The sequence below is a fragment of the Podarcis gaigeae genome, assembly GCF_964106915.1.
Source record: "Podarcis gaigeae genome assembly, chromosome: 10".
In the NCBI taxonomy this organism is placed as follows: Eukaryota; Metazoa; Chordata; class Lepidosauria; order Squamata; family Lacertidae; genus Podarcis; species Podarcis gaigeae.
In genome coordinates, this window is record NC_139686.1 from 12,222,379 (window position 1) to 12,236,318 (window position 13,940).

Below are 13,940 nucleotides of genomic sequence, written 5' to 3' on the forward strand. Positions count from 1 at the left end.
GGGGTGGAGACGCTCCTTCAGATATACTGGATAACCCAGGCACGTCCAGCTCCTAAGCAACTGCGATCTACTCCCAGTATTTAAAAAATGGCAGCGATCTACCCATTGTTATTGCCAAGAATTGACAAGATTTTGAGGAGACAGTGTCCAAAGTTGAACTTTTTTAGGAGGGAGTGACCACAGTTGTTGTTTTTTGTTTGGGGAGGAGACGATCTTCCAGCGAATGGCCAGCGGCACACCCACAAACGACCAGTTGGACATGCCTGACATAACCTCAGAGACTGATGGGCCTGGCTATTTCAATGCTTAGATCTCTTAGCATCTTGAGGGAATTTAAACATGGGGATGGGGAGACTGAATAGGGTCCTACGTTACAAATCTTCTGTTTGAAGGACTGTCCAGTTCATCCTATTTAAATATAAAGAACTGTGAAAAGAGAGACCAACATAGAATCACCCATCAACAGCACCTGGGCAGGAGACCAAGAAGGCACACAGGTTTTCTTGTCACAGTATTAATTTTGGACACAGCAATTGCCAAATTTCGTAAAAGTGACATGTTAAAGGACGTACACAGAGAGAGAGAAATAACAGCTAACCCAAAGTTAGGTTTTTAGCAATGATCTGATCCTTCCTCTCCTTCCTCAACATCCCCCCCCCCCAAATGCTCCACATTGGCACCAGTTTTTGAGTCAAACGGGGAACTGGGGAGACTGCATGGAGTTAGGACCCCAGTGCTTCTACCTTTGAGATGTTCTGCCCTTGAACAGGGCAGACAGGTGGGATCAAATACCGTGTTCAAAATTCGACCACCAGCTGAAAATCACAGCAAGCAACTAGCCCTCCGAGCAGTCAAAAGTACAGGCAGTCTAAAATTATCCTCTGCTAATTAAATAAAGCCGGGACAAATGCACTAACGTGTTTTCTATGTCTTGCACTCTGGTAGCTTAACTCGACAGAGCAGCTGGCTTGCGTCTTAGTCATCCAGAATACGCGTGGAGACTTTACAAATAAGATGGCCATCCCCTGGGAGGATCCCCTTGTGGACGGCAACTTCCTACAGCCCTAGCAAGCATGGCCCCTGGTCAGAAATTATAAGAGCAAAGGCCCACAACTTGGCTCCCTCTGCTTTAGGAGAGCTGCCACATAACTGGATGCTAGGTTAACTGAAGAAGAAAAATATATTGGACATCAAATTTGTTAAGTTATGGGTGAACATATCAGACGACACAGCAATTCTTCAAACAGCTCTTCTTTATTCAGATGCCAGAACAGAACTGAGCTGAAGGGCTCAGTCAGCCTGCTTATATAGAGCTCCAGTACCTTGTTACTGTAACAACTTTCTAAAACTATCCAATCACTGAACGTCACTTTCAATCCTTCATTTGCATAACTATCTACAGTATCTCCCTGCTGGCCCAGGGTACATAACAAAATTATTTCGAAGGTCCAAACTATATGGGTCACAGTGTTAGAAAATTAGATATATCAGCTAATCACCAAATGGCACCTTAAACCTGGGTTAGGGTTGCCACAACAGAATGTCTAGGTGCCATTTCGCTCCAATGTGGTGGCTCCCAATTAGCTAATTACTGAGGACCCCCTATTTTTCAAAAGCCAAGCCACAGACCCTCTACTTCTGAAAACATTGATTTCTCTATGGTAGTTACCTCTGCAAAGCATTTTTTTTAAAAAAAAAATTGGGGTGGCCCCTAATAAGCAAAGGATTTTAGGTATACTAAAAAAAACCAGACTAGGGCTGAGCGATATCTGGTTTTCAACATTGCGATATATCAGCAATTAAACATCACAAACAGGCATGTCCAAAGTCAGTTTTGGGGGCCTAATCCGACCCATTGGTCAGTTTAATCTGGCCCCTGTGGCAGTTTATTTCCTGAGGTAAAAAAAAGGTCAACAACTATGGTTGGCCCTCACGGCCTCAAGGCCCTTCACTTCATCAAATCTGGCCCTCTTTGAAAAAAGTTTGGACACCACTGCTAGTCCAATATATCACGATGTCCGAAATTGGATATCAGGCATGTGGATGTGGGAAGGAGCAGCCATGGAGATCAGGAGGGTGGGGGTGCTGCCTTGAAATTGGCTGCCCCACTCTCCCTCGCGTGAGGTGCGCTATATTGCTGCGTATTGCCAAGTCAAATTGTTATTGCAGTGTGATTTGGATTGATAAATTGAAAAACAGCACAGCGCTAGAACAGTCCCTAAAATTTGTGGTGCAAAAATGACGAACATTTGGTTGGAGAGAGGCAAGGGGTGGGGCCATGGACCCCCCAGGTGCATTCCTTGGACCCCCAGGGGTTCCTGGACCCCTAATTGGGAACTACTGTTCCAATGGATTCAGCCATAGTTTCGCCTTCTGCCAAGGCTTTATGGTCCCTCAGGGCAAGCAGTCCCCCTTCTGAATTCTGGGAAATGTTATTATGTGCTGATGTGCCTTATCTGCCTTCAGCTTCAGCACATGGTAACTGCAGCACAGATGAATCATCACCAGATGGGAAAATATACTAGGGGGTCAGGGGGTCAGGTGACAAGTAGATTTAGCTGCTGCTAAATATAAGAAGGAAGAAGCAAAATTATGTTGGGAAGTAAATAAATCTCCAGCTTGCTGCAAGTTATTCGGTTTTCATCTCTTTCCCTCTCTCTTCCAGTCTGCAATCTGAAATATGGAAATGAAAAATGCAAGGAGGGGGAGAAGAGGAAGGAAGTGGGTTTTGGTTGGGAGGATGTTTTCTCAGCTCCAGGATGTCAAAGAAGGGAAATGTGTGAGACGGATGGGAGAGGAAACCTGGAAATAAGCCCATCTCTTCCTTTAAATTTATGAATTAACAGGGTTGCATCAAACTACCTAGTTGTAGTCAACTAATTTCTATTCAGATTCGTTGGAACTAAATGAATGGTTAACTGAGGACCATTACCATATTTTTTGCTCCATAGGGCGCACCAGACCATAGGGTGCACCTAGTTTTTAGGGGGGGAAATAAAGGGGGGGAATTATCCCCCACCCAGCCCCAAAGAGCAAAGAAGCCAAGACAGTGAGTGGGATCCGTCCTGCTGGCTGTCTTGGCTTCCTCTTTAGCCACGCGCAACCTCTCCCGCCGGGCTCCGAAGGCTTGCGGGTAGCTGCCTGTAGCCTGGGGTGCGCAGCGGGAGTTGGCACTGCACTCCCCAGGCTTCAGGCTTCAGGCTGCTATCTGCAAGCCTTTGGAACCTGGCGGGAACTCCCGCCACGCTCCGAAGGCTTGCGGATAGCTGCCTGAAGCCTGGAGAGCAAGAGGGGTCGGTGTGCACTGACCCCTCTCGCTCTCCAGGCTTCAGCAAAAGCCTGCATTCACTCCATAGGATGCACACACATTTCCCCTTCATTTTTGGAGGAGAAAAAGTGCATCCTATAGAGCGAAAAATACTGTAATTGTAATGGGTTGAATGCAACCCACAGCTTAGATACCACTTTGTGTCTCAAAATGAAATCCTAAGGTAGTCCACAAATAAATAAAATGGCAACAAAATATCTCAAGAATATCATCCCCCCTGGCCAAAGGCAGGACAATGGCAGATGGTCCATTAGGACAAATGGGGCACTGTCTCACCACGCTCAATGCCATGGACTGGCTGCATGTAGAGGAGTGGCTGGAGGCAGCTGCTGGGGAACCCTCTGGGAACCCCCAGGGGAAGAAGGTTCAGAGCCAGGGGATTGGTGGTAGGGTGATGATGAGCAGTCAGAGAGAGCCCTGGATACAGAATTGACCTGCGCCTCCATGGACAGCTGTGAGCCAAAATGACTCCCAGGCTGCACACCTGGTACTTCGGGGGCACAGTTACCCCATTCAGGACCAGGGAGTCCTCCACACCAGCCTGCCTCCTGTCCCCCACTTCTGTCTTGTCAGGATTCAACCTCAATCCATTAGCCACCATCCATCCTCCAACTGCCTCCAGGCACTCACACAGGACCTTTACCGCCTTCACTGGTTCTGATTTGAAAGAGAGGTAGAGCTGGGTATCGTCTGCATATTGATGGGACACCCAGTCCAAACCCCTCTGATTATCTCTCCTAGCGGCTTCATGTAGATATGCTCAAATGAGTATAATCTCAAGCCTTGAAATGAACAGCATATGGAAAAATAATGTCTGATGGAACCAACAATCCTTTGTTCGAAGTCTAGCATCAACATCAAGGGTCAAGGATATAATATTTGTTTATTAATTGAGAACACCCACCAACTGCTTAATTAAACTATCGTTTGAAGATGAGCCTGAGAGATACGGCACGGAAATTAACTGAAACCAAATATTGCAAAGAAATTAAACTGAGCCAAGCTATCATTGATCAAATTAAATAAGTGTGTCTAGGCGTGAGTGTTTCAACCAGCAAATAACAGACAATGTTTTTTCCTCCGGATCAGATTCAGCAAAGTATTATTAATTGTTGTTAAACGACACACAGTTATACCGAAGAGGAAGTCACATCTTATCCAAACTTAGTTGAAAGAAATACTTTTTCATGGGTTTATGGACATTCAGCAAAGAGGAGGCTTAAAGACACACCGTTATTCTTAATGTAAGTAGCCGGAACATCTTTCTTAACGCCTGAAATAATCTGTCTTCTTCCTGCTCTATGGTCATCTGTTCCTTTTCAACATTACTAAGTATTTATTTAAGGAGCAGAGTGGAGAATCCATTTCATGCCTTCTTCCAGACAAGGGCTGCGCTTCTTTAATGCCACAGAATTTAAAGCTGTGCTGAATCGCCCGCTACGTTTTTGCCAGGTAATTATTATTATTATTCCTAGTAAGAAATAAGGAATAATTCATTCTGGCTTAGGAGGAGCACGGATCTCTGCAGAGAACTGAGCTCTAACCCAAATTCATGGACAACTTATTAAGCCACCCTATGACTTGTGAAATTTCAATTTGCCATGAAACATGTATTTGTAGCCATAAGGTCTAGAAACTTGTTTGAAAATAATATTTTTTTAAAACCTGAGACTAGGGCTGGGCAATATATTGATACAGTGGTACCTCAGGTTAAGAACTTAATTCGTTCTGGAGGTCTGTTCTTAACCTGTTACAGATAGGTAGCCGTGTTGGTCTGCCATAGTCAAAACAAAAAAATTCCTTCCAGTAGCACCTTAAAGACCAACTAAGTTAGTTCTTGGTATGAGCTTTCGTGTGCATGCACACTTCTTCAGATTCTTAACCTGAAACTGTTCTTAACCTGAGGTACCACTTTAGCTAATGGGGCCTCCTGCTGCTGCCACGCCGCTGGAGCACAATTTCTGTTCTCATCCTGAAGCAAAGTTATTAACCCAAGGTACTATTTCTGGGTAAGCAGAGTCTGTAACCTGAAGCGTATGTAACCTGAGATACCACTGTATATCATTCAAAACCGGTTTGAAGTCCATATCATGATACTGGTTTCATAGTTTCTAACCTGGCAATATATTGCGAATCATGATGCGTGTTTCCGTGTGTGTGCTATGCAGAAATCACAATGTGGGGAAAACCGTGAATCCAGCTAATGCTTCTCTCGATTCCTGCAGTGCCTGTTAACTCTGCCAGCTCCGCTCTCCCCTGCCCCCAGCAGAGGGAAACGGATTAGAACAGGCACTGGCAAAAATCCCAAGGCAAGAAAAACCATGAAGCCAGCCATCTAACATAGCTCCATCCTTATTTCAGATATCATGATATATCGGTATATCACAATGTTTGGATGGCGATATATCATGATGTTGCAAACCACGTCTCACCCAGCCCTAGCTGAGATTCTAGGGGAATTAAGATACGGGTACTCATTTGTCTTGCATCTGATGCACCCTTGATATCCAGCAATGTATATGCTACCCTAACCATTCTGTCCTTGTGCCATAAACATGCCCGTCTACTTTTTGAGACACTTTACTGCAAAGCAATTTAATGTTTGCTGGAGTGTGGCACAGCCGTGCTAAGATTTATTAACTCATCAGATGAGAAATGGCTCTCGCCTTCAGTCTGCCAAGCTCTTCCATCGCTGCCTGCAGAGGAATATAATTATTCTACTGCCAACACCGTGACCGTAAACGCCAACTCTCTCCCCACCAGACCCTTTGCTCGGCGTGCCAGTTCCTTTCAGAAGAAACAAACAATCCGTTTCCTACCTTTTCTTAATTATGCTGGGATTTGCAGTTACCAGCTGAGTTTTGGACCCAACGTCCTTGCTGTATTCACTGGTGAGAGGTGGAAGATTGCATCTGAAAGAAACAGAAACACACCATGTATTTTAACTTCTCTGCTGTTTTCCCCTCTCTCTCTTTCTTTCTTTCCTTCTTTCCACCGTTTGAAAAGAAAAGAAAACCCCCATCAAACACCAAAGACTGGCATGGCCAAGCAGTGGCTGGAGTCCAGTGTCACAGCAAGTACCGTATTTTTTGCTCTATAAAACTCACTTTTTCCCTCCTAAAAAGTAAGGGGAAATGTGTATGCATCTTATGGAGCGAATGCAGGCTGTGCAGCTATCCCAGAAGCCAGAACAGCAAGAGGGATTGCTGCTTTCACTGCGCAGCGATCCCTCTTGCTGTTCTGGCTTCTGAGATTCAGAATATTTTTTTTCTTGTTTATCTCCTCCAAAAACTAGGTGCGTCTTATGGTCTGGTGCGACTTATAGAGTGAAAAATACGGTTCACTGCATGCAGAATCACTGAATTGTAGAGTTGGAAGAGACACACAATGGTCATCTATTCCCAGGTGCAATTCTTGGCATCTCTAGTTAAAGGGCAACTACATAGGCAAGACTGCAGGGCCTTTCCTCAAAGGCCAGCAGAATTTGGCTCCTTTGAAATATTTCCACCCCAAGAGGTCATTACAAGAACTCTGGAACTAAGAAAGAGTGCCTGAGTTTCCTTCCTTCCTCCTCCCTCCCAGTCCCCTTTTGGATTGCCAAGCTGAGGGTACGGACCGTCTTCTCGATGACATTTCAGAGTCAGCACTCCTGTCTTTGCTCTTAACCTGTTCTAGGAGCTTATGGCTCCAGAGCAGGGTAAGAATGCTTTAAATAAATAACGTATAATAAATAAAGTGTCCCTACCTGGCTGCAAAGAGTGAGGGGTCTGCAGGGTACCATGCCCCCCTGAGATACCATCCCAAGGATCACTGGATTGCACCAATGAATGCGTGTCATTGTTTCAGTTATTTAATGCACATGTATCTCTGCCTGATCAGAAGGCCGGCGGTTCGAATCCCCGCGACGGGGTGAGCTCCCGTTGCTTGGTCCCTGCTCCTGCCAACCTAGCAGTTCGAAAGCACATCAAAGTGCAAGTAGATAAATAGGTACCGCTCCGGCGGGAAGGTAAACGGAATTTCCATGCGCTGCTCTGGTTCGCCAGAAGTGGCTTAGTCATGCTGGCCACATGACCCGGAAGCTGTACGCCGGCTCCCTTGGCCAATAAAGTGAGATGAGCGCCACAACCCCAGAGTCGGCCACGACTGAACCTAATGGTCAGGGGTCCCTTTACCTTTACCTTTTATCTCTGCCTTTGTTCAAATAACTTGGTGTCGCTAGTTCTCCTGTGATCTCCCGTGAAGATGGTGTCACCATATAGTCACTAGGTGGCAGTAGACTTAGTTGCATCTGTGTGGAGTCCAGATTGGCCTATCTGTTTCTGTTCATTTTGCAGAGGAGCAATCAAGTTTTTGTTTAGATTCTTGGCAGGTGCCTCATCTAAGCCTGCCATGTTTTCTCCCTTCCCAGCAATAAATTACAAGGTCTTGGCATCATCAGTAGAAGTGCGTCATCTGCCTTCTCTGACCGTTCTCTGACTCATTGTTCCAATGACTGTCCTTCCCCTTTATTTTATTATTTTATTGATGGATTAAATTTATATACTGCCCTCCATCTGAAGATCACAGGGTGGCTTGCAGTATAAAAACACAAACATACATAACATAATAACAAACAAAACACGCACCCCTCTACAGCGTAGTAAGCCATAGGTTGTAATCAGCCAAAGGCCGGGGAGAAGAGGAATGTAATGGTATCTGGCGAGCTTCCCTGAGGAGAGCATTCCACAAATGGGGAGCCACCACAGAAAAGGCTGTTATTGTGTTGCCACCTTCTGCCCCTCATGACGAAGGGCCTCGGATGATGATTACAGGGTCTGGGGTTGGTTCATATGGGAAGAGGTGGTCCTTGAGATATTGTGATCCTGAGCCATTTCAGGCTTTATAGGTCAAAACCAGCACTTTGAATTGGCACCAGAAACAAATTGGCATCCAGTGCAGTTGGGCCACCAGAACTGGTGATGTATGCTCAAACCATCTTGCCCCAATGAGCAACCAGCTGAAGTTTCCGAACCATCATCAGAGGCAGCCCCATGTATAACACACTGCAGTAATCTAGCCTAGAGGTTACCAGAGCACAGACAATAGAAGCTAAGCTATCCCTGATAGGGACGAAGCTGGAGCATCAGCCAAAGCTGATGGAAGGTGTTCTGCTCCACTGAGGTCACCTGAGCTTCAAGCAACAACAATGGACCCATAAGAACCTCCTTCAGAGGGAATGCAACCCTATCAAGAACAGGCAACCTCCTATCCATCCGGTCTAGGGGACCACCCACTAACAGAGTCTCACTCTTATCTGGATTGAGCATCAGTTTGTTGGCCCTCATGCGGCCCATTACCAAGGCAAGATAGCAGTCCAACATACCCACTGCCTCACCTGCAGATGTAAAGGAGAAGTAGAGCTGTGTGTTGTCAGCATATTGCTGACAACGTACTTCAAACCTCCAGATAACCCCACCCAGCGCTTACATGTAGATGTAAAACAGTATGGGGGATAAAATTGAACCCTGAAAAACTCCACATTGAAGGCTCCACAGGATCAAAGACCACTCCCCAAGCATCACCCTCTGGAAACGACCATCCACGTAGGACTGGAACCACCACTGCAGAAGGATACCATGGTTGATGGTATCAACAGCTACTGAGAAATGAACAGGGACTCATTTCCCTTGTCTCTCCTGACAAAAGGCAATCAAAGCATTTAAATTATGATTTAAATGGATCTAGAGAATCGGTTTCCTCCAAGAGTACTGAAATCTGATCCACGGCCACCCGCTCATGAACCTTGTCCAAGAACGGGAGATTGGCAGCTGGCCGGTAATTACACAGATTTGATATAATTACTTTATCTTGATACTGATCAGCCAAAAAGATTCAAAGTATGTTCAAATCAGTCATGGATACTGTTCCTTTGGGAACTCAAGTTTACTCCATCCCAGTAGGAGCTGTGTTTTGTTTTTCTCACCAGAATAGCTTCATCAGACAATATTGCAGAAAATGAAGGATGTGGCTGAGTAGCCAGATGGAAACTCAGCAAGAACCCAGCTATTCAGACCAAACCCTGTGGCTTCTAGACAATGGAACAGGGGAAATATGCTGATTGGCTGCATGCATTTTAATGACACCAAACCCACCAAAAGAAACAGCCGGAGACCCAAGTTTGGGAAACCCTGCATTAGACAATCTACTCTTCAAGAAGCACGCAGAATGTCATTCTTATCCAGGCTCCCCAGCCCTAGCAGGAATGTTCTGCAGGGTTCAAGGGAAGGATAAGACACCAGATCAGTTTTTCCCAAACCTGTTGGGGAAGTTGTAGTCCAAGTTCGTGGCCATCTTGTGGTTGCAAATTATGCCGGACTACATAGGCTTTTGGCCTGATCCAACAGAGCCTCTCTTACGTTCTTATGCTCAATTCCATAGTTTAAATGTGTGCCAAATGAAGGAGATTTTCCTTTTGTCTGTCATCAATTTTCCAACATCCAACTTCACCAAATGACTGCTATATTTTGAGAGGAAGGAGGAAGCGTCTCCCCACCAGCTTTCTCTACCCGACTGTGTTTGACTGACATAGATAAAATGGGCCTGTAAAAAGCATTTCTTTTCAGAAAGATCTCCCCTCCCGTCCCTCAGATCTCCTCCCGCTAAGACGTGCCGTGAAATTTCACATTTCACTTCACCTTGATCTGTGGAACCCACAACTTGTCAGCTTGCTTGTACTGTCCTTTACACACATCACATCAATATCTTTTCCAGCGCGGGGAACTGACAGAGAAGCCAAATGCAAGTCCCTGCTCTACCGCCTTTGAAACCTCAAAGTGACATTAGCGGTGCGAGGGCTGGGGGCCAAGTGAGCGCCAGTTTCTTCCTATCTGTGAAGGCTATTAAACTCTTCCATTTATGCCTAAGTGAGCAACAGTCCTCTGGGGCTCCAATATATCACACTGGCAGGAATTACAGGGCCAGAAATTGTACTGAATACTCCAGGATAAAACAGCCAGTGCTCTAGGGATAAGGAGCCTTTTGTCAACATTCATGGTCAGCAACTAGCTTTCTTGGGAAGCCATTTTGAAAACAAGGCCGGAGCAGGAACTCCAAGACCCCAGACGGCATCCTCCAAAGGCCTGTTCACAGTTCCTCATTACATGGATTTCACCGTTCTTTTTGCCCCTGAGTTGGCAACTGGGCGGTCAGGTTACATAAGCAATGCCCTCATGGCATTCAGACCACTGGTCCATTCGACTCATTGTTGTCTACACTGACTGGTAGCAGTGCTCTGGGGTTTATGACAGGGGTGTCTCCCAGCCCTATTTGGAGATGCCATCATAAGAGTGAACCCGAGGCCTACTACATGGGAAGGAGATGCTATGCCCCTTAGCTTCAGTCTTTTCCATTTAATTTTTCTTATCTTTATCAGATTTTATCCTAGGAGTGTATTTCAAAAAAGCAATAGTAAAAGCATCGGGACACCAGAAACTGCCTTATGCCAAGTCTGACTACTGGTTCATCTAACGCAGCATTGTATACACCAGGGTTTCCCAAACGTGGGTCTCCAGCTGTTGCTTGGACTACAACTCCCATCATCCCTAGCCAGCAGGACCACTTGGTAGAGCATGATACTCTTAATCTCAGGGATGTGGGTTTGAGCCTCACGTTGGGGAAAAGATTCCTTGCTGGACTAGATGGTCCCAACTCTACAATTCTAACTTCACGGAGCTGTAGCTCTGTGAAGGGAATAGGGGTCGCCTAAGCACTCTCAGCAATGGGACGCAAGTGGCGCTGTGGGTTAAACCACAGAGCCTAGGACTTGCCGATCAGAAGGTCGGCGGTTCGAATCCCCACGACGGGGTGAGCTCCCGTTGCTCGGTCCCTGCTCCTGCCAACCTAGCAGTTCGAAAGCACGTCGAAGTGCAAGTAGATAAATAGGTACCACTCTGGCGGGGAGGTAAACGGCATTTCCGTGCGCTGCTCTGGTTCGCCAGAAGCGGCTTAGTTATGCTGGCCGCATGACCCAGAAGCTGTACGCCGGCTCCCTCAGCCAATAAAGCGAGATGAGCGCCACAACCCCAGAGTCAGTCACGACTGGACCTAACGGTCAGGGATCCCTTTACCTTTAAGCACTCTCAGCAGCCTGTACAAGCTACAGTTCCCAGGATCCATGGGGTGTGCGCAAGTGTTTCAAGTGGTATAGTGCTTTCAATGCATGGTGCAAATGGAGCCTTGAGACTCTTCTCTTTCTGAGAAAACAGAGTCCAAAGGAAGCCAGAAGGGACCTGAGGCTCTTCCATCTCTCTTAGTTTTCCGTTTGATTAAAGCACCTTCACTCAGCTATCTTCCCCTGATGCCTCTGAAGAGTGACAGGCACCTGCATTGTTCAGGGAGGGAAAAGCCCTATCTGCCATGGCTCTTTCCCATCCCTATAAATCACTCTGAGGGAGAAAAAGAGACCGTCTACGGTTAATTAAACACAAACAAAAGGGAAAAACCCATGTCGTTGGATGGTTGTGGGTGAGAAACAAGGGGGATGGAGGGAACAGGGACGCCATGCCACAGCGGGGCCACTGTCTTACCGCATGACAAAGTCCGCTTGGTCTATCTGTCTGCCGCAGCCGCTGTTCTTCAGAATCCCACCATTTCCTACCACAGAGCATTTCTTCAATGGCAGCTGGAATGGCGTTGCCTGGCAACAGAAAACAAGGCCCGTTTTTATGGAGGACTTCACACAGGAGCTTCAGGTGGAGACCAGCTAGGCGGGAAGGGGTTTTAGGGAGAGGTTAGGCCAAGGCTAGGAGCCAAAAGCGGAGTCCTCCAGATGTTGTAGGACTACAACTCCCATCGGGCCCTCTCCATGTTCCACATTGGCCAGGGCAGAGGAGAGTTTAGAGGGCAACAACATCTGGAGGGACACGAGTTTCCTGCCACGGCAGTTCTGTTATCCGTCACAGAAGGGAAGGTTTCCAACTTTTTATGGTGGAAAAAACACACATCACATATAATCAGAGGAACAAACGGGACAAGAGCTAACCATCATAGCAGATCTTTTACATTTGAATACATTGCCACCTCCTTGGTATTGGACTTATTAGACCTCTCAAGGAGAAATACTCAGAGGATTGACCAGGGAACTGCCTCACAAAGTCATAAATTATGGTCTCTCTGCTTATTTAATTGTGGTTTTGACTGCAGTTCATAGAATCATAGAATGATAGTGTTGGAAGGGAACTTGAGGGTCCAGTCCAGCCTTCTGCAATGCAGGAATCTTGACTAGAACATACATGACAGATGGTTGCCCGTCCAACTTCTGCTTAAGAACCTTCATGGAAGGAGAGTCCACTACATCTCAAGGGAATCTGTTCCATTGTCAAACACCTCCTACCACCAGAAAGTTCTTCCTGATTATTAGTCGGAATCTGCAGAAGAATTTGCAGAAGAGGGAACTGAAAGTGCGAGAAGGAGCATTTGTGAGAGTTGAAGATTCCTCAGTTCAAGCTCATACCTATTACGCAGCAGCAATTCTCCGTTGTTAATTATGCCAATTTCCCACAGAGACCGACAATATTGAATAAAAAATACAAACAATATTTATACTATTATAATCAAGGCTGAACACAATTTGAAGCGCTTCGGTGCCTCGGGCAGTTGGATATTAATCCTGGCTCCCAGGAATGTAAATATCTTCTGGGTTCTTCAGCAAGCTGCTTTCTAAGAAACATCATGCAGAGGCCTGAGCATACAAATCATCCTTTCTAGCCTGGCAAATGATCAGCATAATATAATTATGTCTGCACTGTAATTGTTATACGGTGCCTTAATAAAAATAGAATGTTATTGTTAGCAGAATTATAGGATTGCGGGCACAAATCTAGGGAACTGTCTTCTGCTAAACTAGACCATGAGTCTATTTAGCAGGGGTGGGCAATACCAGGTCTGGGAGTTGCTTGTGGCCCTCCACACCTCTCTACCTGGCCCTCATTATCCTCCCAAGACAACACCACTTCTTCCCAGGATATATCCCTAGTTGGCTGTTCTATATACCCTCAAAGGGCTTTTGCATGGCTGAAACTGGATAGCTCAGTCAGTAGAGCATAAGACACTTAATATCAGGGTCTTGGATTCGAGTCCCACTTTGGGCAAAAGATTCCTATATTGCAGGGGGTTGGACTAGATGACCCTCATGGGCCCTTCCAACTCCACAATTCTATGAAGTTTCCCATTTAACTTAGATATTGCCTCTTGGTTACTTGAATGGAAGGTAAAGAGGTGTTTGTATGTGTGCACAGAAACAACCGACTTCTGCTTGGCTGGAATGCAGCCTGCTGGACAAAAGGTAAAAGTCTGAATCTGGACTCAATCGCCACTGGTCCCTGGCCCCTGAAAAGCTCACCATAAGAGAATGGGACCTGGGGCTGAAAACATTTCCCACCCCTGCCATATTATCTACAAGGTCTTATCCCACCCTAGCACCTAAAAACCCTGGGATTTTCCGCATACAAAACTCTACCCCTAAACTAGCTCAGTCACTACAGCATGAAACTCATAATCTCAAGGTCGTGGGTCAGAGCCCCATGTTGGGCAAAATATTCCTGCATTGCAGGGGCTAGACAAGACCACCCTCGCC

The 13,940-nt window shown here is 46.1% G+C and overlaps 1 protein-coding gene across 1 annotated transcript in view; it reads right to left on the reverse strand.

Moving 5' to 3' along the window:
- ST8SIA1 (ST8 alpha-N-acetyl-neuraminide alpha-2,8-sialyltransferase 1) overlaps positions 1–13,940 on the reverse strand; it is an 83,733-nt gene that overhangs the window by 21,039 nt on the left and 48,754 nt on the right. The window contains exons 3-4 of the mRNA XM_083700836.1: positions 11,893–12,002; positions 6,148–6,240 (exon numbers count right to left, since the gene is read on the reverse strand). Coding sequence (XP_083556962.1) covers positions 6,148–6,240; positions 11,893–12,002 — 203 coding nt within the window. The remainder of the gene's footprint in view (positions 1–6,147; positions 6,241–11,892; positions 12,003–13,940) is intronic.